A 27,441-nucleotide genomic window follows, 5' to 3' on the forward strand; every position below is an offset into this window, starting at 1 on the left:
GTGTCATAAATGGCTCACCAATTATCGTTCACCGTATAAGAACAGATAAAAATGAAGAAAAAAAAATGAATGAACACAAGAAAAAAATAATTCTCTTTAACATAAAAAAATATAAAGAAAGAATGAGCATAAAAGAAGCTGCCTAGTGTTTGTGCATGATATATGAAGTACATATCCTCGAACCAAATTTACCCATGATCATTCAGCAAAACCGAAAATCCTGAGTCTCTAAAAACGGAGAAAGCAGCCAATGTCTCAAGCGTGATCCTGGCCTGTTGCGTCACTCTCAATTCACCTCAAATCTTACAATTTCAATATGCCAAGGCGAAAAATAAAAAGAAAGAGAATCGTGATGATCAGACTTCTACATATAATATCACAATTTCATTTACATTTTGAGTATCACTGTTGACAGTATATACACTATACAAGAAGATGCGAAAGATCAAAACTCCACCCATCCATCAAAATGAAGGGGAAGGGGGGAAAGTAGAGGTAAAAAAAATCAGAACTCCACTCCGGTATTCAACTGAATAGAAAATGAAGGCCTACTGACATTATTGATTGGAGCTTCAACTCTAATAACTATTCCCGAGTTCCCAATGTGCCCGTTCCACTTGGACCTGCCAACCTGTATTTGGAAGCAAATAGAGCAAAATGCACACAAAAAAAAGTGAGAGAGACAAAATAAGTATCTATATCCAATAAAAGAAAGTTGCAGGCAGAAGAACCATCTGTTAAACCAGTGTACCATAAAAATCATCTGTCAGAAATTATAAGAACTTCCTAAAACATATAACAGTTGAAATAATACGATCCTGAGCCATGGGATAGCATTTAGGCATCTATGCGACAATAATAACATAAACACAAACAATTTTTTCACTCAGGAACATGAAGATTTATTTCTGGATAGGAAAGTAGTTCCTTTCTTCTTGCTTATCTTTTTCTGGACTTAGTTGCATTACATCTCGAGAATATATGTTTCAAGGTAGGATTCATGGGATAGGCATCCACCTACTCTTGGCAACGTGCCTTGTCAGTACTGCTTTTCCTTCAAAAATTAAACAAGGGTTGCTAAGGACATTAACTCTGGTTGACCTATTCTGGGGAAATTAGTTTTCTAGATCAGGTTCCTAACGATTTTTTATTCCAATATTTCAACCTCTTGATCCTCAAAATTCTGTCCCATTTTAAAATATGTTCAACAATTAATTCTGTAAAGAAAGCAATGCAAGTAATTTTTTTTTTTTTGGGGGGAATGGGCAATGCAAGTAAAATTTAGCATACATTATTGCAGTGTATAATCATCGCAACTTAACAAGTCATTAGTGACTGGCCATAACCCCTCTTCCTCTAATTTCTCTTATACATCTTAATAGCCATACATGGTATTAGCAAATCGCTGATTGGTTGATGAATCTTGGGGGAAGAATTTTCTACCTTATGATGGTAATTTTACCACATCCTAACCTAAGTCAATTGGCCACAACGAAAGAGTAAAAGATTAAAGCATAGGATGCTCATTACCAGGTTAACTTAGATAAAAATTAAACCTGAGGTAAAGGTATTTCGACCTAAACATCCAAGATGCCATTTATAGAGGAAATGATTGCATGGTCAAGAACACAATGAGAATCCCCAAAGGAGATGAAGGCGAAGAAATGGCAAGGGACCCCTGAAGCAGACGAAGACCATGTACATTGGATGGAACTAATAACCACAAAAGCTTCACCAGGGGCAATTTTATTGAGCAACTTAATTAAGCAAGAAATAGGAAATATCCATTTCAACTTTTAATAAGTTCTAACTTCCAAACTAAAGTCGTATTACCATTTTCCTTTTTGGTTGATGATATAATCAATTCACTAACTATAGGCATATGGAAAATGAATAATACAAGGTAACATGGTGATGCAATGACTTTTTCCCTTTTTCACTATTTTTTTATTTTATTTAGGCTTTGTCTTTTAAGGTTGTAGAAATTTCAACAGTGGAATTGAAAAGTTTAATTTATTTTAAAATAGGAAGATTGATGTTGGCGGTTACAAGAGACATATGGAGTTAAAAAAGTATCTTCTGTATATACAGAATTTAATTGGTATAGAAAGATTTTTTAAGGAGGCTAATGTTTGATTAAAAAAGAGCCAGATTTACACGAGGTTAAAGAGAGAAAAATGTGGCAGATTAGAGAGAGACAGAAAGGTTTTTCATATATCTTTTTTTTTTTTTAAGGGATTGTACATTACGAGACCGTTTGTCTTTATTACAAGAAGGTCACAACTGCTAGTAGTCATTCGATGTCAAATTGGATGGCTTGGGGTGTGATACAAAGTTCAGAAATTTTTTTTTTGAACTTTGACTCTAGTCAATAACACTTACAACCACCCGATTTGAAATCTAACAGACACCAGTGATTGTGACCTCCTTGCATTAAAAATACATAATCTTGTTGTATACTTTTCCTTTTTTTAATTAATTAGTTAAAGGGGAAGGATGTCCCTCTTTGGAACTTGATCAATTGAGTAAAGGAATTGTTTTTGGGTCTTGTGAAGAAAGCTTTGGGGTGGACTCCGGTGCAAACCCTGAGAGATGGTACATTATACCAACTGTATATTATTATTTTTATTTTATTTGTACTCTTTCCCATCTTCCCCCTATATTTTCCCTCCATCAATTGGTATTAGATCTAGTAGTTCAGACCAATAAAGCAGAGCCTTGAGATCCATAAAACATGGTGCTTTCACAAACGTCTACAGATCCAGTTATGGAGTATATAGATTAAATATTTGAGCAATTGGATCAAATATTTGAGAGAATCATAGAAGACCTGATATGGCTGCTAGATTTATTTTGTAGATTGCAACAGCAGGAGGAAGAACATGAAGAGGTAAATCTCAGTGCAAAAGATTTAGACAATTATGAAAAAGATAAGGTAGTTGCGATATGTGAAATACCACCCTTTGAGATTAAAAGAGAAATCAAGATCAAGTTGGGTATTTCCGAAGTCATTACAAGCTGGATACTAAGTATTTAATCAATTGTTTCATTCAAGGAAAGTGCCCAGATGAATGATTGGACTGTGTCACCAACTATTGGAAAAGCTATTAGAGGAACTTAAATCTTCCAGCTCGAGGTCAAGCTTATCCCAGACCCCAAGAGATGATGCAATGACTACTTTTTTCTTTTCTTTTTTGCCTATTTTTTAGATTTTTTTAAGCTTAGGGTTATTTTTTTCTTCTATGGTTGTAAAGATCTCAAGAGAAGAGTTGGAAAGTTCGTTTTATTTTAAGATAGAAAAATACATATTGGTGATTACAAGAGATATATGGGGGAGCTAAAAGAACGTTTCTATATTTATGGAATTTAGTTGGTGTAGAGAGATTTTTAAAAGGGATCTTGTTGTCTTCAGTATGAGAGAGACTTACATGAGGTTAAAGAGAAAAACGTGGAAGATAGAGAGAGAGATAAATGTGGGGAGATAAGATTTTTATTGTTTTTTCTTTTATATTACTTTTTTATTAATTTTGTTAGTTGTATTTAAAGGAGAAAGATACCCCTCTTTGGAACTTGGTTAATGCAATAAAAACAATTGCATTTGGGCGTTGTAAAGTAATCTTTAGGGTGGACTTTCCTGTAAACCCTGAGAGAAAGTATATTCTCTCATCGATTTATTACTTTTTTTTGTTTTATTTGTTTTTTTCCCATCTTCCTTCCATCTTTTCCCTGCATCAGATGTAGAGAAGATAGAAAAGAAATAAATAAAATAAAATAATAATAAAAGATGAAAGATCATACCCTCTCAGAGTCTACAAGGGAGTCCACCCCAAAGATCTCTTCACAAGACCCAAAAACAATTTCTTTACTCAATTCACCTAGCTCCAACAAGGGACATCCTTCCCTTTAAATACAACTAAAAGAATTAATTAAAAACAAAAAAGATAAAAGTAAAAACAACAAAAACCTCAACTCCCCACTCTCTCTCTCTCTCTCTCTCTCTCTCTCTCTCTCTCTCTCTCTCTCTCTCTCTCTCTCTCCTTTCTATCTTCCACATTTTTTTCTCTTTAATCTCATGTAAATATTGCACTTTCTTAATCCAATGTGAGCCCCTTTAAAAAATCTCTCTACACCAACCAAATCCCATAAATATAGAAAACTCCTCTTACCTCCCCCATGTCTCTCTTGTAACCACCAAGATGTATCCTTCTATTTTAATAAAATAAACTCTCCAATTCTACCCTTGAGATCTCTACAACCATAAAAGACAAAAATAACCCTAAGCCTAAAAAAAATCTAAGAAAAAAAATTAAATAAGTCATTGCATCATTTCTCAGGGGTTGGGAGAAGCCCGACCTCAAGGTTGAAGATTTAAGCTCCTCTGAGAGTCTTCCAATAGTTGGTGATGCAGGTGGCAGGCCTACCATTAGTATGGATGCTTTTTCTTCAATGAAACAATTCATCAAACACTTGATATTCAGCTTGTAATGGGCCTCTGAAGTACCCAACTTGATCTTCATTCGTCCTTCAATCTCAAATGAGCAGTATCTCACATATCGCAACTAGCGTATCTTCTTCTTCATAATTTCTACATCTTTTGCACTGAGATTTACCTCTTCATGTTCTTCCTCCTGTTGTTGCAATCTACTAAATAGATCTTGTAGGCATATCAGGTCTTCTATGATTCTCTCTCTTTCTTAGTCCAACGTGATCCCCCTTGAAAAACCTCTCTATACCAACTAAATCCCACAAATATAGAAGATTCCTTTTAACTCTCCCATATATCTCGTGTAAAGACAAATTATCTTCCTATATTAAAATAAAATAAGCTTTCCAATTCTAACCTTGCAATCTCCACAACCATAAAAGACAAAAACAACCCTAAGCCTAAAAAAATCTAAAAAGAAAAAGATAAATAAAAAATTAAAAAGAAAAACAAGTCATTGCATCATAGTACAGATGACAACAACAATGACCCAAGCGTTTGGTATACGAAGAGGCTATTAGTTCTCTGTGTAGCTCATGATCTCGGCTTGGAGGGAAGATGCGTCATGCCCCATTGGCCTTCATGACGAATATTGCAACTAATGAACAATTGTTTGTCTTTTGTATTTTGTGCTATGGAACATTGTAAGTGTGTCATCAGACATGGCTCTAAGCAACACCCTTGATTTTGTAGAATCAGAATATAACATATGCACTAATCATATGCATGGCACAAGTATTATTTAAAGTAGATAAAGCGACTCATATATACAAATCTTTTCATAAATAAAGAAAGATACATGTGCTTAAATAAAACGAAGCATGCTTAGTGAGTTTTATTGTATCAACCTTAAAACTTTGCAATGGTGATAACAAATAAGAACATATCCTATTCTGAACTTTTCAGAGTTCTTTCTACTTTTCAGGTTTTAGGGTCTTTTTTTCTCTTCCTTTTTTTCTTCTTTTTCTTTTTAATCTGTTGACTATTGTACTAATAGAGTAAAAGCATTTACAAGAACATTCAGCATCCCACAGCCTGGGTGCTCAATGTCAAAAACCCCCATAGGAGGTCCAAAAAGGATTCACAAAGTTTTAGGCTCTAAATTTTTATATTTCATGTTTTTCAATCTGGTCCAATCATTTAGTCACCAAATTAACTGGTTAGGACCAGACCATCCACCTCATCAGTTTAAGTTCAGTCTTTGTAATAGCATTGGCAGCAACAACCATTCCAAACAGAACAAAACCTTCAACTGGTCCACGCAAACAGCCAAGCCCATCAGCTGGAAAGTATGCCAAATCTTTAGTAGAAGCGGAGAGTGAGGCTCAATCATAGTTGTTGGAGGTGGGAGAGGGATTGGTACGGGAAACGTCAAACCGCCACACGGTGGAAGCTCCTCGGGTTAGGATCAAAGTCCATACATTCAACAAGTTAATGAGAAAGATCCAAGGATACCTTGGAGCGAGATCCCATGTCATGGGTATTGAGGTCTTCATTGGAAGGATCTAAGCACCACTATACATAAAACAAGATCAATTAATAATACATGCTAAAATTAACATCAAGCCCATGCCCGCTCGATCCATTATCATACATCGTAGCAAATTATCCAGTGTTTTGAGACTCAGCCGAGGTCACTCGGACTTGGCTGAGTTACTCAGCCTCACCCTATGGGTGAGGCAATTTTTTCCCAAGTTGGTCGTACATCATGTATGTATTGGAATATATACAATATGTCAATTTTGAGGTTGAATACGTTCAAATCGCTTGTTGGGTAGAATGTGTGGCTATTGCTCGTCATGTTGTGGGTTCCAATCTCCTTGTGAACATTGCGTGATTTTTTTTGTACTTAGCCTTTTTTCTTTCTACGAGTTAAAAAAACAGTTCCAAAAACTCAAGTTTGGGGATCGAGCTCAAGACCTCTCGGACTAAGAGGCATGCAAGGGCATTAAGGATAACAAGTATGCCATCTTGGGTTTTATGTAAATATGTTGCAGATAACATATATATATTAGATTTTTTTCCTTATATTTTTATTTTTTTTTTAACTTGGCTTGGACTTGGGCGAGTTACTCGGACTAGCATGAGTAACTCGCGTCGGCCTAGGGCCGAATACCTTGGCCGAGCTGCCATAGTTATAGTACTCCAATTTACTACACATTGTTATTACCAATGCCACAGTTATAGCACTCCAATTTACTACAATAATATAGTTTATAATATGAAAAGTTGGCTTATTCTGATATTAAATTGTAGTTTTTCAAAATCATAATTCTAGCATATCATAATGTGCTACGCATCACAGTTTAACATATTTTGAAGAAATAAATCTATAATGACGAGGAGCAATAGTTTAATTTATAGTATAGCTCCTCTCCTTGGAGAGCTACAAGCATTTAGACCGAGATCCCATTTTTATTGGAATCGTGTGGCCATTTAAAGGCCTTATGAGAGCATGCACTAAAAAACATATAGTGAAATGTTTACACCAGTGGGTGTGTGGTCCACAATGGACTATGAGGCATTTCTGATGCTTGGACACACTTGAGCTTTGACTAGCTATGGCTCAATGCAATATCTAAAAACCCATAGTCCTGGGCATCGTGTGAACACAACCGATAAGGGTTTTCGATGTGGGGTATCCCTCAATGAGGTCGAAAATATGCCTAAGACCATTGGCGAGGGGCCATGGATTTGACCCGTGTGTGTGATGGATGGCCTGAGAGAGCAAGGGCCTAAATCTTCATCATTACCATCACACAGCATGTACACTACATAGCAGTCCGGGAAGCGACGCTTTGGATAAGGATGTGTGACATGTACATGTGCATAAGAGATGACTCCCTGCAACATTGGACTGTGTTGGGATGACCCATGGAGCATACAGCTGAAATAGGGCTTGGACTTGTCCTCAAGGAGAGACCTGTAATCCATTGTCTAGAATCATATTTCTTTCACTTTATTAGCTAACTTTGATAGTCCAATCAAGAATTCCTGCGAGAGGCTGTGGGTCATGAGAACTGTTGGGTTAGTTTGAGAAGGTGCAGTGAGAAACGGTCTCTAGAAAGGATAGAGTCCTCAGTATATTTGTCGTAATCCTAAATCTATGGATCCAACTCCCATCAAATCTTCTTAGATATGTGTAAATATATTTTAATTATTTTTAAGATAATTAAAATAAATTTTTATACCTCTCTAGATAGTCTATTTTATTGAGAAATGATTTTTAACTAAGAAAAAATAAATTTTTGAGATTTATTTTAATCAGAGAGAAAATTAAAATATTTAGAGATTTTATAAAACTATTTTATTACCTGAAATTATGTTTAAAGCATTTGGAGGCTCATTCGGGTATTGGGCCCACCATATGATGGGGAGTGTGGCCCATATGGCCACCCTATGGTGGTGCGCCCCACCTTCTCTAAACTCTCTTAAATTGAAAGATGGCAATTATGTTATATGTTGACTTAAAATTTTAAGAAACCTTTTGTGCAAGATTTTGATTGATTTTAAAATAGGAAGGCGTAAGAAATTAATAGTGATTAATTTCAAAATAGGAAGGTGTAAGAAATTAATTGTGATTGATTTATTACTTTCTCTACATTTGATGGGAATAGAGTTATGGAAACTAAAAAATAATGGTTCCACATCATCTCCCTTTAATCATGATGGCTGATTTAAGGGATGAATTAATGAGATCTCTTCACCCCATAAGTTTCCAAGATCAAAGGTCAATATTAAGTCCCACAAAGATGGTAAAACCCTAACCCTAGAAACTCTAGCCTTTGTTCTATATGGACTAGCTATGGATGGAGCTTATACTCTACACTTAACATCTCTCTCTCTCTCTCTCTCTCTCTCTCAGCCTCAAGGAGTGGCATGCCACTCTCTAAATATCTCTCTTCTTCTCTCTCCAAAGTTTAGAGTTTAAGAAGGAAAACTAAACCAAGGAGTGGCACGCCCAAGCCACATAGCCTAGCCCTAAGTCTTGGCCCTATGCTCATGTGTTGAGCTTTGGTCAAGCATATCCCATGTTATGCTCTCTGCTGATTTTTGCCTAGGCTTCCCAAATTTGTGAGACAAGTTCTTGGACCTAGATCTTATGTGCCATTGGTCGAGGAGACCCAGTGTAGGGTGTGCTAAGTCATTGGCGGTAAGCTCACGCAAGGTATAACGTATTCTCTTAGTTTATGTTCTTTTGATTCCATTTCATCTTTATTTTTAGATCTATATCTTGAATCTATTTTCATTTTAATAGCGAGTAAGTGAGAGTTCTAAGCAATTTTATTTGGTTCATACTATATATGGACACTTGTTAGTGATTCGGGTAGCAATACAATAAGAATAAAGTAGAACATTTTTAACTGGTATTGACTTGCTCGGTCACATAGTCCACCTTTCAATTTTATAGGGAGCAAGATCCCTACTTGTCTAAACCTAGCTACCTCTAAGATCCCTTAGAGGAACCGCGAATCAAGTTCCCAAGGTAGGACTGTGGCCTTAACCCCAAGGTTCCCGCATCTATAGGCTCAATATCTCGAACCAAACCATTTGAGCACAAAGGGATATTCTCACTCGCCATTAACATAAATGGAATACACCAGAGTGATACAAACCCATATCCAAGAAATCTACCCTTTGGGAATGATAAATCCAACATGCAAATAAGTAATTTCCCACCATAATGTGCTTCCTCTATCTCTGCTGTAGGCATCACTCCAGAATGAGCAAGGATGGACAATGGGCACAACCACAAGGCATCATCCAATCCTAAGGACTATTGTCTTTCTGACGTAATAAGTATTGTAAAAAATAACTGAGGATCCCTCTCAAAAAGCAAGTATTAACTCAACTAAAACTGAACTAAGGGACTAAAACCTGACAAAGGACTTCTACCATGCTAAGCTGTCATAGAACTCCATGAAACACTACAGAGTATATACCCCAATTCCAATTGTAGATCTCATGATTAAAATCCATTAACAATCTATCAGGATCACAAGGCCTAAATACATGCCAAAAGGTAAAGAACACCTCCTTGCTAGTTGCCTTTTGTAAAGCAAACACAACATCACCAACTAGTCAATTGGAACTAGTACCTGTTATCAACAAATCCTAAATAAAGCACATGGGCTAACCACGCAAATAAGTCATAAAGTCCAACCTATCAGCCTCTCACATCAAGTAGCAAGAATGATGATTCAAGAAGGGCTTATGCAAGGCATTTCAAATGACGCACATATACCAATGTTTCCCATTTCAGTTACCAAAAACACCAAGTAGGAAACCAAGGGGGAGTCGGTTCCACTTAGACTGCATTTGATACCCTTCTTCAGAGTTTCCATAGGAAAATCCCAGTAGGTGAATTTCTTGGAATCTTGGAGGAAGGTATAAATTGGTAGCCTGAAAGCCGGGAACACGGTTTGATAAACTGTGATGCTGGTATTTTTACTTGTTTGGTGTTGGGAAAGCTGGAGCCTCCCTTAATCGTTCATCATGTGTTTCAATGATTTGATGAGTGAAATGCATATTTTGAATAAGAGTTTCTTACTACAACCCATCTAATGCCTTTCTTATAAGCATGAGGCTTCTTGGAAGCATAAGTAACTGGTGTGCCCTCGCAAGCCATAAGAATTCCAGCTTCTCACTGTTCACCAATCAGTATGGACCTCAACCTCAAATTTTCTTCAATTTGCCTATATAGGTATCCATCTTTTCCTGATGGAAATTTTTATAGCTCTCTCTATCTCGAAAACTCAATTGATACATAGGTAAACCAGTGAATTCAAGCTGCAATCCACGAAATTTGATGCTTAGAGATGGGGAAAAACCCAATAAATGCACAAAAAGAACCCTAATTGACCTTCGGAGGCAAAGAAGAATTCCCCAGAAAACTGCAAAAAATCTCAAGAATCCAATAATCCTCAAGAGAAGTGGTGTTGGGAGTCAATAAAAACCTCAAATTCCTTGCTATGACCCTGACTTTTATAGGGAATTAGAGCAAAAGTCCAATCAGTAAATTGTAAAAAGAGCCCCACTAAATATCAGATAATTATTCAGAGGACGGAAGTTTTTCTTTTTCAGAGTAAGACAATGCTCAGAACTCTTAAAACCAACTGGTTCTAACAACCAAAAACCACATATGAAGAAAAGAGCAAAACCCCCAAACCACTCCCCCTCCCCTCGTCCCCCCCTTTCCAAAAAAACAAAAAACAAGAAAAAAGAGATTAAAAGAAAAAAAAAATATATAACCACCCAATTATGATCCTAACCATTGCTATGAGCGAGAAAAGGACTGGAAATTTCCAAAGAAAGCCTAGAAAAAACTCAAAATATACTCCAAGTCTTACTCAAAACCCCAAAAAAAAGCCTAAAAATATCCAAATAAAGAAAATAATCCCAAAATTCCAATTCTAACTGCTCCTACATTAAACCCTGAGGAGCCAAGACAAGCTAATTCTCAAGAAACAAAAAACAGCAAAGAATTAAGAAACCCAAAATTGACCAGAGGCGACAGAAGAGAAACACAAGAATCAGCAGATGATTTGGAAGCCAAAAACCACAGAATTTACCAGGGTTTAAAGCGTGTCCACCACCGCTGACAGTTCAGAGAACAACCAAAAGGGCCGACCTGTGACTCGCTGGTCAGTGAATAGAGAAAATAAATTGGGGGATGAATCTCTGAAGGCCCACAAAGCTATGACAGAGAAAACCAGCAAATTCAGAGAGGGAGAAAGAGTGAAAATCGAAAAGCTCAGAGAATAGTGGCAGAAAACCTTCACGTATGTAAGGGGGGTTAATAGCAGGCCTTGACATTGCTCTCCTGAGCTCATTTCTCTATCTATAGTTCATCTCTCTCTCTCTCTCTCTCTCTCTCTCTCTCTCTCTCTCTCTCTCTTGCAGGCCTAGGGCAAAGAGAAGGGCGTTGCTGGAAGAAGGTTGGGCTTCAGTGAGAGGGTTAGGACAAACAGCATGGAGAAGGGTGAGTGAGACGGTTAGGGTGAGCGTTGGCCTTAATGGGGTTAAACCCCGTCTATTTTCCCAGAAAGTTGCATCCCAGGGATGACCATTGGCTGCAAATTCTTTATGGGGAAACTTAAAGTTCCGACATTCACTGTTCCCAAACTAGGGAAGCTAAAATAGAGGGGAAAGTTTGGGACTTCCCCCTCTGTCCCTGTTATCAAACACTACCTTAGTGTTCAATAAGTGCCAAGGAAACATCATCATGAAAAGTGGGAGGACCATACCAACCAAACCAATGATTCAATAACACATTGGTAATGGTCTTGGCAGGGGGGCATAGAACTTGGAATCCTTCTTTTAGAAGGAATCTCTGCGACAAGGAAACTTTAGCTTTCACCAACCTTTCGGCTACTCTTCACCGCGTGTTCTTACCTTCATCAGGGAATGATTCTTTAGTATGGACTAGATCCCCTTCTAGTAAGTTTTCAGCAGCCTCTTTCTATAAGAAACTTATCTAACCTCTTACATTTCCGTTAAATCCCACCTCTCCTCTTTCCAAAGTTTGAAACACAATAGCTCCTCCAAAAGTCCAGACCTTCAATTGGATAGCAGGCTGTCAACGGGCTTTCACACTCAACCAGCTTCAAAAATGAGGTCTGCCGCTCCCAAACAGATGTGTAATGTGCCTGATAGAGGAGGAATCAAATCCCCACCTCTTTCTACATTGCAGTGTGGCCTTTGAACTTTGGACACTAATTCTCCACTTGTTTAGTCTCTATTGAGTCCTCCCACCTTTGGTTAACGATCTCTTCGTTTATTACTCAGAAGGTCAATGGCCCAAAGCAGGTAGAACCTTGTGGAGGGCAGCAATCGCTGCTACCGTATGGGTTTTATGGCTAGAAAGAAATGAGAGGGTCTTTCAAGGACACAAAAATGATGTTTCAATGCTATTTCATAAGGTTACATCCCTTGTAACGTTTAGGGCTTCCACCCACAGCATCTTTGGTGGGATTCCTACGAGTTCTTTCCTCAGGCCATGGGAGAACATTATCCAATTCCAGCCCTTCAAGATACAAAGACCTCACAACTGGTTGCCTCCTCCAGAAAATGCCATAAAGCTTAACTTCGATGGCTGTTCATTGGGAAACCCAGGCCCTTCAGGAGTAAAAGGGGTTTTCCGTGATCACAATCGCAAAGTTCTCATGACATACTCAGAATATGTCGGACATGGAGACTCACAGTTTGTTGAAGACATGGCACTCCTAATGGGCCTAAAATTTTTTAATCCATCTTGGGGCCAATCCTTGGTGGTGGAAGGAGATGCTCAAAACATTTTATCATGGGCAGCAGGCACCACTACCCCCCCTTGGTACCTATCTACGATATTTGATGAAATTTACCACTTATGCAGGGATACCGTCTATTGGAGGCATATATGGCAGACGTCGAACAAGTTCGCCGACCTTCTGGCTAAAGACGGAGCACGTCGATGACCACACATGGAAGATAATGACTGGTCCATCTCCTTTTTTGCTCTGGACCACAGAGTTTTTCTAGGACACTAGATATTTTTTGCTGCTGCTTGTAATAGGGTGTGCTTATAAGCCTATTTTTTTGAGACCTCAATCTTTTGTATACAGCCACTTCAAAAAAATATATTTTGTATAGAATCAGTGAACCGATTTTTGACTGAGATACTTGTCTCGTGGGTATTCTCGGTCCTCTCCCTCAATCTTTGTATTCCTTCGTCTTTTAAAGTAATACAATGTTAACATTCTCAAAAAAAAATAACACGGTGGTACCAACGGTAGGTGATTCCAATAATTTAGTTCCTAATCCAAGTCAACAAAATTTCACACAACATTAATTTTGTTGTAGTACTCCTTATAAACTTCCCATTCTCTGTCATTTACCATACCGGTCCTGTCTCTAACAGAGATCTAACAGCATGGCTCTAAATGAACTAGAAAGATCCCTCATACAAGTATCCTATGATCATCATCCCCCAACTACCCATAGACAGAGTTAATCATATGCAAGGCAGTTCCCCTTGATGTTATCTATCATGCCCATACTGCTACAATCTCTATCGAAGATCTAAAGCTCATGACTCTAAATGAACTGACAACGAACCTCTGGACTCGTAGCAAATTTTAAAACTGGAGTAGGCTTAAAATCTGACCTGCCTTAAGCTTGTCGACAAGCTGATTCACTGAGAACTCTTCGAAAAAATTTACAAAATAGTATGGTCAAAAGAAGAAAAAAAGAAATTTAAGTCTCAGGCGAGTTATAAAATTTCTTTGGAAAATCAAGAAGTGGCCAGGCAATGTGCGCCGGGTAAGTCCAGTTCTCTGGCCAAGTTTATAAACAACGACCGGTAGACCACAACATAGATCTTGAGAACAATCTCTTCGCCAGCCCCAAAACCATGCATCAGACAGCATTTCCATCCATCGATTTTATAGATACTCACAATGAACATAGCTCAAATTGTAGCATCATCACCAGATATCCACAAGACCGCTACATGAACCTAGCTAAAAAATAAAGATCCTATACCCCTACTTTGTTCCTGTTCTCGTGCGATACCCACATCCTTGGGCATGCTTTACTCCCCAAAGCACGTACATATTTCACACTCAATGAAGCCTCCGACAACCTAAGGTTGGAACGTAACTGTCATTTTGAGAAAAAATCTGATTCTTCCAGTAAAAGCTATCATTGTTCAAGACCGGTGTAGTCAGATCATATGTTTTGAAACAATTCAAAACAAATTAGGAATTGGATTCATGGAATCGTGACCAGTTAGAAGATTTATGATCATGGGAAATAAGATTCCTATTTTATAGAAATCGAGATCCGGCCAAAATGGAATCAAGATCCCTACATAGATGGAATCGAGATTCCTAGTTCTGTGGAATCAAATTTCCAACCTATTTTTTGGAATCGACCAATATAGAATCGAGATTATTTCATTTATGGAATCGAGATTCTGACATCTTTAGAATCGAGATTCCTAGGAATTTCGAATCAAGATTTATGCCAGTTTGGAATCAAGATTTGACCCAGATTGGAATCAAGATTTATTGCAGTTTGGATTCGAGTTTCGACCCATCTGAAGGGATATGGGCCTTTGATACCAAGGGTGAAGGCGTGGAATATTCAATTTTAACGTTGCAAGGGCAAGTTATCTTATTTTAATACTCCAAGGGCCCTGCAAAAGAAGTTATGTTTGCCCTTGTTACCCCCAAAAGACATTGGAATGAAACTTGTTAAGAACTTAACTCTATACTTTTGAATTTGAATGTTGATTTATGGAAACAAAACTTCGGCAATGTGTTCATCATATTATTGTTCGGAACACACATTAATTATGGAAGATAATCATTTTCAGTTCCGGTTTCTAAATAATTCACATCAAATTCCATAAATATTTTAGCCAATTTATAAGTCACATTTATGCACCTAAAACATTAGTATTTGATTTTGTGGTATTACGATTCCCAAAAAAAAAAACAGATCAAGGTTCTATGAGGGTGGAAACAAGTTTCAATGTTCAATTAATTCGTTGTTTCTTGCATCTACCAAACATGATTCTTATTGTTCAGGATTTTGGATTCAAAAACAATCGAATTAAGTATTTATATATGTGAAAACCAGTTTCAACAAGTGTATAATTGAAGTTCACCAATGGCAGAATCGAGAATTAATCAATATTGGAAATGCGATTCTATAAGTGTGAGAATCGGAATTCCTAAAATAAGGAATCGAGATTCCAGTCTTCACGGAAATGGGTTCCATGAAGATTCCTTGGCGTAATCGCTAAATCGGGGTTCTGAATCGGAATCGCGACCTTCAGTGAGAGATTCAAGTAACTATGAGTCAGATAGTTTAGAAAAAGTGGGGGTATTAATCCTTCCCCATCTTCTGATCAAGGTTTTAAGCTAGGAAACAAAAAAGGTCCTCTTTTGGGTTGAAGGAATCAAGGTTCTCCATTTACAAAAAAATATTTAAAATGTACCAATTGTCAAGAAACCATAGATTAAAACCAATGCTTGGCTAGTGACTGGCTGTGAGTTTGCCATGCCAATAAGAGTAGACTCAATGACTTGCCTGAGTCTCAAATGGACTTAGATGAGCTGGGTTTACACAAGCGGACAAGTTTTAAGTCACTCATTACTTAAAACACTATGCAACAAACAAAACATATGCCGCTACTATTGAACAAATGAGATAGCATGTAGTGGCAAGAAGTTACAAACATCAATTGTCAGGTTATCATTCAACGTACGAGTCATAATTGTCACTTTTATCTTCACTCATCAACAAAGTTACTAGAATTTTCTTCAAAGGTTACTTAATTTACTATTTTGATGAGAGTCACTTACAGCGACGGATGCAAATGCTGAAGGATTCATTGTTCGAGCAAAGCCACAAATGAGACTCAGTTTCTCCCTCACAGAATGAATTATTTCAGCCCGTAATCCAGGATTGCTACCACCAAAAGTGGGGCAAACACTGTTCAATGTCAAGTTAAAAATATAAATATTTACCCCAGATATTGAAGAGATATTTAAAGAACCAACATGAAAACTGAACAAAAGACATGGATTTATGTGATCCAGCAGCTTGTTAGTCCTACCTGACTTGAATGGTTGGCCGAACCATCAGACCTGATTTTTGCCATGCTAATGCTTGCACAATTCCAAGTGAAACTGATTTATCTGGTACTTGAACCATTGGAGTGATACGCGTTCCCAATTTGTTCTGGAAATGTAAGCAATTAAAGATCTTTTTTATAGTCATTCCAATGCCAACATGGCAGAAATGGATAATCAACCAGCAAATAGTTGGCAAAAACATCAAAAAATGGATGGCAGAAACAGCAAAATATTATAGAAACAAAGAAGACTCAACCCTGTATCCTTATAAGCCTTTCAACTGGAAACTTCATTACAAATTAAGAAACAAGTCACAACCAAGAAAAAAGTTCCAAAATAATTCAAATCATGGACAATATGAAAATGTCTAGATCAAGAAATTGTCTCCCAATTTCATATCTGACCTAAATTATTAAGCCACAATTAATGGGTGGACATGTGGTATTCAATTAGAAGAGGACACCACAGGAAGACAAGAGTTTGGGATAAGGTACGTATTGGAGGAAACCTTAGGAGAGAAAGTTTAGGGTAAGGTATTCATGTGTATTTTTCCTTACTCACATATCTTAATTTTCTTCCCTAGAAATCTCTAGCCAAACCTCTGAAATTTGACAAGCATATTTTTTCCTACTTCCATGAAATCAATCCATATCTCCAAAAACCAAATTAGATTTTAAAAGGGAAACTCTCTCAGATTTCTAAATTTTTTAAGTTAAACTCCTATCCATTTCTATATGTTCTCTCTGTACATATGGTATTTCCCTTTCTCCTTCCCTTCACAATTTTCTTTAGTCTTTTGCCTTTTAGTGGACCAGGATTTGTGTACATAGCGGACCAGGATTTCTGTACATAGCGGAGTAGGATTTGTGTAGCCGACCCCAATTAGTTGGAAAAAGGCTTTGACGATGATGATGTCCGGATTAATTCTTTCAGGTTATGTATCCTTTCTTGCATTTTTTTTTTTGGGTTCATTTGTATCTCTCTATATTTAGCACATGCAAAGAACATACCCCCAAGTTTTCATTCAAGAATAAACTATTGATCCTTATGTCAACGATAAGGATTATGACCATCATACATATCCACTGACCTTGAAAGAGAAGCTTAATCTTGTTTCTCCTGGATAACGACCCTGAGCTTGCAAGAGGCCCCCAAGAACGGGTAGGAAAGCACTGGTAGTCAAGCCTTCTCCAGATACATATGTAAGCTGCCCATTTGGGAACTGCAAATCCATAAAGGACTGAAGAAAAAAGAAAGCAAAAGAAAAGTCAGAGAGGCATTTACTTTTTCCCTCGACTTAGAATGCCAAAGAAATTATGTACTATTAACAGCTACACCCACACACATACACAGAGATACATGCACACTAAAAGCAAAAGAAAAGAAATACATACAGAATGAAACAGATTCCACTATGCGTAAGTTACCAGATGACTTCAAAGTTGTATTACTGTTAACCAAATAATGCACAAACAAGAAAAGTCTAGCTAAGAGAACATCCTTCAATTGCCCAAAACTTTTATTGCTTAAAATAAATCATTAAACAGAATAAGCACAAATACAATACAACCTATCATAGCCAACGAGAGAAGACAAACTCAGGGCCTATAAGACACCCAAAATGCAGCCAACTCAATCCATCAAGCTCACAGTACTCTAAACCTGGCCTTCAAATTCCTGCCATTTTTGTCTTCCCTCGTTGGCCCCTTCATCAAATCAGCTAGTTGCTTATCTACACCAAAAGAGGAAGGGATTGGTTGGCCCATGCACCCCATGGGCCTAAATACCTGCTGTGGGGGGTGGGGGGGGGGGGAGGAGAGATAGAGGAGAGATATATTTATCAAGCTGTGGCTATTGTAAGCCATACCACACCTCAATACCTTCTAATGCAGCCTACACAACCCTCAAACACAAATGCTGCAAGCTTATTATAGTAAACAATTTTTCCGTAATAGAAGTGTGAACTAATTATCCCAATCTGCATTTCTTATTAATAATAGGAGTGAAAATTAGCAGTACAAAAGATAAAGATCCTTCAACCAGCATATATAACCCGAGCAAGTCGAACAGTAAGAAGTTGATAAAGAAAAAGGGAAGACAGTTACAAGGGTGATATGCAAAAGTGGCAACAATAAGGATGTCAATGGCGAGGAGAATAGCAGTGGTGACATAGTGGTGGTTGTAGGGGTCTAGTGGAGAGAAAACCTTGGTGTCTTGGGGATGTAAAAAATTAACTGTACAGATTTGACAACACCAACGGTTTCACATAGGCTCAATTACTTCACAATCTTCCAATAGTCACTTTTCGAACAAAGAAGACCAAAAAGGTATTATAATTTTCATTTGTATGACATCTTTCCCATGTATAGTATACAAACGGAACACATAAGCGAAAGCAGACTAACCCCAACAATAGAAGATTAAAGAATATATAATTTTGGAATGGCACCCAAAATTTTGTCAAAGAATCTGAAATACCCTAACAGGAATTAGAAACTTACGCAAGCCAAGGGGTTGAGACATATCATTGACATCAATAGCCACCTTCTGTGTTTTGACCATATGGCTGGGCACAGAGAGTGCATCCCATTCTGTGGATAACAACCAGAAGACTAGTTGAGTATGACTTAACGCAGATGATAATTCAAAATGTAGCAGACAAAAGAAAATAAGCATCCTGTTTTAAAAAAAAAAAAAACCGCCATCAGTTCAGGATTTTCACAACCTGTTATCAGTTCAGTACTAACTTTGAAATGCAGAGAAAAACCAAATGCCAGACAGCTAAATCTATGTTTCATATAATATTAAATAAATAAATAAAATACATACACACACACACACACACACACACACATATATATATAAACTAACACATGTGAGTGCAAATGCACACACAACACATGCGCCTGTACACACCCACACAGACATTCCTTTATTACCAAAGAAAGAGAATCACAAAGCAAATATGCCCGAGCATTTTGCACACAATGCACAAGATGCCTCACATGACATCACATTCAAATCAAATTACTTATTTAAAAAGTACTCGATTGCATCAACTTGATTGTCACAATAATAGCTTTACCTTCCTATCAAAGCCATACCAAAGCAAGTGCTGCTTTGATAAATGGACTGGCAGAAGCAGTGTCGTATCCCGAACAAAAAGAACTGGCCCAAGCTGAATTAGGAAGACTGGTGAATTGTCATTCCCTGAGGTAGATCCCCCATGAGATGCCTCTGCTCGCCATAAGTCCCCCCTTGCAACAACAGAACTTTCAATGTCACGTGTTCTACTGTCATACATCGTTGTAATGTTTATGCTTCCCTGTTTGCATCATAGATTATAGGTATAATCAAAAGAATATCAAGGCAATAAAATAGAGTTGATTAGTTCCATGGACAAAGAGAACATCTACCACGAGTCACATAATAATTTAGATATTAACATTTCAAAGATACTATGAAGGGATTTAATAAATAGCACATCTCAAATAGCATATTAGAAAATGAAGAGTAAAGAAGAAAAAGTTAGCATAAAATAAATTGTTAGTCGCTCCAACAATCTCGCAAAAGAAACAAGACCATATTCTTGCCACATTAGCACACTATGATTGATGTAGACATTTTGTTTGTGGAGACCTAATTGACAAAGAATTGCTTCCTGCAGTACTAGCTATCAGGCAACTCAGAATTACTTCATCTTAAATATGCAGTACAATGATTCAATCAAAATAACTGTGACAATTGCCCTTTTTTTTCTGAAAAAATAATGGTTGACTGTACTGTATTAATATCTTACAAAACTTACAAGAAACCCAACATGCCCCTTGATGGCAGCCCACAAGCTGGGTGCCCAGGAAGGCATGGGCAATAAAAAGAGAGTAAAGAAAAGAAGGGCGGGAAGGAAGAGGAAGAAGTGGGAGAGATATACGGCAACCCACAACTCAGGTACTCAGAGTAAGAATAACCAAAAAGGTTCATGGTTTACAAAAAACAGCTACCCTCAAATGGACCTCAAGTACCAAAAAACAGGTGAGACCACCTGTGATAGAATTAGCTTATAAGAAAGAGATTAAAACGTCTGTTTAGTGAGGCCAAGGCGAAGAAAATAGAGAAAGGGGGGAGGGTGTGGGAGGAGTGAGATGGATCCTAAATTGTTTACCAGCAGCAATGAGATGCACCCTTTGATCGTCTTGTGATTCATAAAATACATAAAAAGTGCACGCTAGTAGCAATTAAACTAACATTTACCACCTTCATTCATAAATACACCCTGCCATCATTAAAATCGACTCCCAAGCCACATCCAAACAGTTTAATCCTGAAGGTAGCAGAAATATCCACACTTGCAAAGAATTTACTTTGTGCAAAAAACTTACAAAGTAAAGTTACCCTATCTTCCAGTTTCTTGATCTTCACAGAACATTGGTATCATAACATCAATCCCATCGTACCAGTTTCTGCCTCTTTCTGGAAGGCAACACTAAGGCAATTTCATTATGCAACAAAAGCCTTCCTCCAGAATCCACGATCTAAAAGTCAATCATCCCCCAAACCCATATTCTAACTTTGATCTTTTTGTATAAGGACTTAGATACACAAATATGGGTAACACATACATAGCATATGTGAGTGTGACTATATGTTTACGTCATGCATGCATAGATTAAGACTGTAGTGTTCTTTTTCTTTGTGTAGTGTAAAGAGACACCATATATATGTTGGTACATATACATCGGTATGTACATGCATATGAAATACATGCATGTATGTATGCAACAAAGTTATTCCAATACACAGACATAATGATTTATATATGTAGGCATGTATGCATGATTGACCCCTTGGGCCTTTAAATATAAAAAAATTGCGACCTAGGTTGCAGCATGGACAAGAATCATACAAGGCTAGAACTCACTCCACAGTTAGGCATCCATATTGTTTATGTCAACTGCTAATCTATTCATCCAGTAGCTACTTAGAGAGTTGTGGCCACTGGTCAGACAGGCCACAATGGTCATCTAAACTGTTAAAAAACCTAACACCTGACCAAAGCCATGCACTAAAGTTTGTATAAGTGTACAATGCTAACTCTTACATACAGACACCCCATAGCCATAGAGAATAAGTGCCTTTGTTGAACTACTTGAAAATGGTTTCAGTCTTTAAAAAAGAAATATCACTTTATAATTTCTGATAGGAACCAGTATTTTAAAAAACAAAAGGCGCCACCTAGGAAACCACATCATGTATGACATGATGCAAACAAGCAAGGATATATATATGTGTGTGGGTATGGGTGTGTGCGTGTGTGGGTGTGTATGCACGTATGTGTATGTACGTATGACATACTTATAGAAAATCATTTTAATATATATAGACAATAATTTTTAACTCAAGCTTGTGTATACAATAGCATACACAACCATTTAGATTAAAAGGGAAGAAAATGGACATCCATGATTACCTTTGTATTTGAATTTTTTTTTTTTTAACAAACGTTTTTCACATGAAATTTGGGCATCCACTCTTCATTTAGATTAAAAGGGAAGAAAACAGACATCCATGATTGCCTTTGTATTTGAATTTTATTTTTTTTAACAAACTTTTTTCAGATGAAATTTGGGGCGTCCACTCTTCTAAATTCGGAGCACCTAGAAAAACATAAACAAATAACCCAGAAAGTCCAATATACCCTGAAACATTCAGGAGTATTTTGGTCAATTTAGTATTTTCAAATTGTTATTTTTATAACTTTTTAGGTGCAACTTTGTGAGGCACAGATACTCTCAAAATTTCATGTAAAACAGATCTGTAACAAATAAAAATAAAATTATAACCCATACACAACTTTGGCCATCCATTTTTTTCTATTCTACTATGAATTTTAGGGCATATACTGTTGTACATGTGCCCCTGGTGTTTTCGAATCATTTTCCTATAATCATCTCTCTTTTTTCCCTCCTAATCCAATTCGTAGGGCATATATTATTGCACATGCAAGCCCGATGTTTTAGAATCATTTTCCTATTAATATATATACAAACACATATATATAAGGAGAGAGAAAGAAGTAGAGAGAGAGACTCTCCACACCTAAAATGGATTTTATTTGACCCCGAGGTTGTTAGGCCACCACCATTATCATTGTTTAAAGCTATCAAACCTAACACCATTATCATTGTTTAAAGCTATCAAAAACATAACTTACAGAGAATATAAGAATTGTATTAAAGGATTGACAATCAACATACAAATATATTAAGGACAAGGTTTTTGTGAGTCTGCCTCATCTATTTATATAAGCCCTCCCTCCAAAATCCATCTAAGCGATGGATCTAGGATCCAAAAATTTTAGGGGTAGACAATCTATACCATGGTAAGCATGAGTATAAAAAAAAATTAAAATAAAAAATTGTGAACACCATGGCAAACATGAGTATAAAAAAATTAATTTTAATATAAAAATATTTTGATATACTCTTTTAGAAGGTTGTTTTGAGGGTTTTGGTGGGACCACCACCTTTTTACATCCATCTCTAAGATGGATGTTAGGTGCGTCAGGGGACACACATGTAGAATTGCATCCCTAACCTGACGCATACTATACTTCTCCATGTATTAAAGGATTGTAGTTTGGCTGGGGAATTGCATAGGAAGTGGACACCAAGATTCCAATGCAAATCCGCTTAGAAAATTGGGTTCAACACTAATTGTTCGATGAAAATCAATATTTAGTTGGTATCAATCTAGACCAGTGTTTGCTGACTTGGCGAGTTGACTCAGACTTGTTCGAGTGACTCAAACTTAGCAAGTTGTCAAGTCCAGAACATCCATATACAATTAATTTAATTTTTCACTAAATCAATTATAATTAATTTATAATTAATATGTTCTTTATATTTTATTCTTTTGAGAGAAGTTTAACTTAATATGTTCTTTATATTTTTTAAAAAATGTTCTCTATTTTTCCTATTACTTATCCCTTTTTTGAGAAAATAATCTTTAACCAATTTTCCATTTTCTCTATTTTTTCAAAACTTACTATTTTCTCATCTTTTAACTACTCTTACCCTTTATGTTGTTTATCATTTTCTTCCCATTTTTACCAATTTTTCAGATGTTCACCAATTTCTTAGGGTTTTTTAGCTCTTTGGTTGGCCCAACACAGACACCGGTGAGTCAACTTGGACTCGCCCAAGTCACTCCGACCATCCAAAGCCCAAGTTCCACAGCCAACTACGTTTCCAAACACTTCTAGACCATTTTTTATTGATTTTCATCAATTAAACCAAATTTAAAGATAATTTTCATCAAAAATATGTTGTGAACCAAACTTTCTAGGAGAAGTTTCAATGAAAAATTAGTGTGCACTTTGCACCAAATGAAAGAAGTGAATGCCTCCTTCCCTCAGCCAACCACGTTTTCGAACACTTATAGACCATTTTGTGTTGATTTTCATCAACCAATTGTTGTGAACCAAATTTAAAGAGAATTTTTATCAAAAATATGTTGTGAACCAAACTTCTAGGCAAAGTTTCACTGAACAATTATTGTGCACTGTCTACAGCACCACAAGCACCAAAGAACGAAAGACATGAATCCCTCCCTCCTTCCCCCCTTCCCGCCCTCCCTCCCCCCTCCTTCCTAGGTATCAAGGCCGCCATTTTTTAAAGCACTGACCTAGGTACTGAAGCCGCCATTTTTTAAAGCACTGATGGGAATGATGCATTGGGGCAAAAGAGATCTTTTGCTGCAACAAGGAGCTTCCATTAATCATCATTAAATATTTCCTTCACATGGTGAAGTTGCAGTAGAAAATGTTGCATGGGGAAATAGCCACTAAGAGTTTCCATTTAATATCAACAACGATTTCCTCCAAATAATGAAGCCACACATGATAATGACCCCAAAAATATATGAATTTTTCTTCATTGAATACCATTGCATTAATCCAGTACACGAGCATAAATCCAGTTGTATGCAAGAGTATAGACAATGAAATACATGCACATCACCAACAAAATAGAAAATGGAAATCAAAAGATTAGAGAAAAGAGAAAGGGCAGCAGCATACTTATCCAGAAATATGAAATCCCCAAGGGAAAGGATGAGTAATCCCAATCCTTCTAAGCTTACCAATCAAACATACTACTTATTTCTGTGTGAATGTAGTCAAATGTACTTGTCAAAGTCTGCTTTAATCAAGCACAAATATGAGTAGTCCCTGGAAACGTTTTCAGCATCTGCCTCGTATTGTTTAAGAAAATGTTACCAAACCTAGCTAGATCAAGGTACCCAAGAGACCTACCATCAAAATTAAGCTTTGGAACACTAATAGGAAATATCTCCAACCAAATTCAGTCTAGGGGCCGGGTATCCATTGTCGAAACCACCCTCGCTCTACAATAAAGCCCTCAACCCTGAATGTCAAAGCCCGAATTGTGCCAGACTCCCAAGATAGCCAAAACCCTGAACCACTATACGAAATGTCGATGTGTGACAAAACATCCAGGAAGGCTATGTAAAGAAGTACACCTAAGCCCAAATACTCCACAGAGTGGCAAAGAAACATTGTTTCCACATCAGCTGACCTCTCCAATACCGAAAGAGAAGCAACTAACATCATAAGAGAATCTCGACTGGTGATTAAAGTACCCAAATTAGCCATATGAGGTCCAAATGAAAGGCACCATGGACCCTTGAATCACATACCTTTTGGCAACCCTACAAAGATAACAAATGTCTTCTTTTTTGATAATCCCAAAGACAGCGGATGTCTGGGAACGAATCCAATGATGTTGAAGATGGCCTGTAGAAAGGACCAAGTCTAAGGTCACAGACCAACAAACAAAGAACAAGCTTCTCCACAAAATAGGGACATGTGATATGAGGTGAGCCAGGGCACAATACTGATCCATATAGCAGAGTAACCAACAGAAGGATTAGTCTCAAAATCAACCTACACCTACAGTATCCAAAATCCAAACAATGCTATTGAAACTCTGCACTGTCTCTCAAAAGAGTCACAAACTATTGAATTTTCCATGACTTAGGCTCATTCCTAAAGAAACTATTTATGTGGTGCCATAGGGACTACCATAACATGTGCAACACATGCCACCTTCTGCTAGGAGGTTCCTATAGAACATTGCAGAAAGCTTACAGTCCTTCCCAAAGGGTTTGTAATAGGCATTGTGCTTAATAGAGTTACACAATGGTTTTAACATAAATAAGAATTTACATGGACACACCATTCATTTAAATGGTATTCAAACAAATCTAAAGGAGAACCATTATAGTGTAGCAGGAAAGCGATGCCATAATATTGCTAAATTTGGCGAATATAGTGTGACAATAGCCCAGTGTGTCGTGTCAAGCCATCACAAAATGACTGGTATCAAATTAGAGAACAATTAGACAAGCATCATGAAATGGCAAGTGCAAGTCTCACCCACTCATGTTCTAAGCATGCATACAAATCCTTGTCTACTATTCCAGAGAAGGGAGGAACGCATCCTCTAATACTTAAAATAATGGAGTAATTGAATAAATGTTTTCAAAGCCATGTCTCATGGTCCACGCTCAACATGGTTGTTAGCAAGATCTATGAGAGAGGAACAGAAGGCACCTTAAGATATGAGGAGGGCACATGCAAGAAGGAGGTGAAGCATAGCTGAGGCAAAAGTGGGGAACAAATACCACTCAAGTACCACTGGAATATCACAATCAAAACCTCCAATGAATTACAAGAAAAAGATCAATATTTTTGTAGATGTCAGTCCAAAAAATGGTCACCTGATTATGCCATATAGCAATGAACAAAGCAACATGTGGCTCACCAAACTAGTACAACGGTTGTTCAGATATCCTCAATCAAGATTTTTTTCTCTTATGCATATAAATTAGAGAACATCACAAAAGGCTTCAGTCGTTCATCTGGCCCCTTTAACCATGAAGCATGGAAAACCGACAAGAACCCCTCTAGTCCTAAAAATATATATAATGTCTGGTACCAATCAATTATAAGAGATGACACAACTCTTAGGGGAACAAAATAAATCTACAGTAGAAAGAATGAAAAACTGCCTCTATTATGGTTGCAAAAAAAATCAAATTTCAGGAAAATTTCAGGCAAGGGAAGGGAATAGCGACTACTTAATCGCATATTACCCTCCCCGAGCAATAATCCCAACATAAGAATGAGGAATAAAGAGGAAAAAGGATAGTGTGCAAATCAAGAATAACAAAGTTCAACTGATCATTCAAATGTTCCCACTCAATTTGATCAATCTCTAGCTTGGATATACAATATGACTGCCTAGAATTCATTTCAGTTCCAAACCAGAAAACAAATGCATATTAGCTCATTAAAAGAAACACATAATCCTCAAAGAGATCCTACCTGATGCCTATTGCAAACACCAGACAACCTCGATTGAAACCCAGACCCATCCTCTTCTTCAAACTCATCTCCATCATTTGAAGAACCCACTGAATACGTAGGCCTCCCACCACTCAAACCCCTCCAAGAAGATCCTAAGCTCTCTCTCTCATCCCCTTCAAAAACTAACCGCTTCTTACTCTTCCCATCACTACCATTCATGACCGGGTTCTCCTCTGGCTTGAAAGGGAGAGGAAGCCTCCTGAAAAATTGTTGAACAACTCCATTCATGTAGGCCCCAAACTCAGCTCCAGCACGCCCCAGTCTTCCCCCTATGTCGAAGATAGCAGGAACCCCACTGGTTACTGCAAATTCATGAGAGTGCTCGAGATCCAGAGGTTTGCTGATGTGGTTTGGCCATGAGAATGGGGGTGAGCTCATATGAGTATGGATTAGACCAGTAAACCCTTGCGCAAGAGAATTGAAGCGATCTGCTATGTCTTGCCCTTGTCTCTGAACCTCTTCCCATGCCTCGAAAGATCTTTCCATTGACATTGTCGAACCAATGTTTCAGAAGCAGTAGTTGAAAGACTCCATGGAATCAGAAGACTGAAAGCCAGAGTCTTTCAAATTAGGAATTTTGATGATGTCAAAGAGGAGAGGACATAGTGAACTTAACAAATGTCTTTTATGGCGACTCTTTTCAGTTCAATGGAGAAGTAGCTGGAAAGGAGAAATAAGATTATCAAATTCTGAACTTCACTCTCGCAAAAGAATCCACAGTATAACTTGCAGAGACTGATGCAGCAGATGAAATCTAGGGTTTGATGGATCAGATATTTACAAGCTGAGTTGCAGTCGCACAGGAAATTAGGGTTCTGGATATATCTAGGGTTTTGTGGACCGGGATCAGGTCAAGGAATATCGGCAACAGTTGCAAAGGAAGAAGT

The 27,441-nt window shown here is 37.4% G+C and overlaps 1 protein-coding gene across 4 annotated transcripts; it reads right to left on the reverse strand.

The window, feature by feature from the left end:
* Nucleotides 1-338: 338 nt before the first annotated feature.
* On the reverse strand, nucleotides 339-27,441 carry LOC18426359 (uncharacterized). Of its 4 annotated transcripts, XR_016054522.1 has the most exons (8): nucleotides 26,513-27,441; nucleotides 19,193-19,432; nucleotides 18,609-18,698; nucleotides 17,198-17,347; nucleotides 16,089-16,213; nucleotides 15,835-15,964; nucleotides 4,354-4,736; nucleotides 339-631 (listed from the first exon to the last, which is right to left on the reverse strand). XR_016054522.1 is itself a non-coding variant. In XM_006833012.4 (7 exons), exons 1-7 carry the CDS (start codon nucleotides 27,044-27,046, stop codon nucleotides 506-508), a joined length of 1,395 nt encoding a protein of 464 aa, XP_006833075.2. In that variant the 5' UTR covers nucleotides 27,047-27,441; the 3' UTR covers nucleotides 339-505. The 4 variants fall into 4 exon arrangements, 3 of the variants coding, with proteins under 3 accessions (XP_006833075.2, XP_088721411.1, XP_088721414.1); XM_006833012.4 differs by lacking the exon at nucleotides 4,354-4,736; XM_088865285.1 differs by lacking the exons at nucleotides 4,354-4,736; nucleotides 15,835-15,964.

Source organism: Amborella trichopoda, chromosome 1 (assembly GCF_054954075.1).
Source record: "Amborella trichopoda isolate Santa Cruz 75 chromosome 1, AtrichopodaSantaCruz75HAP2 v2.0, whole genome shotgun sequence".
NCBI lineage: Eukaryota > Viridiplantae > Streptophyta > Magnoliopsida > Amborellales > Amborellaceae > Amborella > Amborella trichopoda.

Excerpts from the sequence above, each read along its gene's own strand:
- LOC18426359 (XM_006833012.4), bottom strand. The coding sequence starts at position 27,046 with ATGTCAATGGAAAGATCTTTCGAGGCATGGGAAGAGGTTCAGAGACAA. Across the intron at positions 16,214-17,197 it reads GATTAAGCTTCTCTTTCAAG|AACAAATTGGGAACGCGTAT; the intron begins GTCAGTGGATAT and ends TTACATTTCCAG. Across the intron at positions 15,965-16,088 it reads CGGCCAACCATTCAAGTCAG|TGTTTGCCCCACTTTTGGTG; the intron begins GTAGGACTAACA and ends GACATTGAACAG.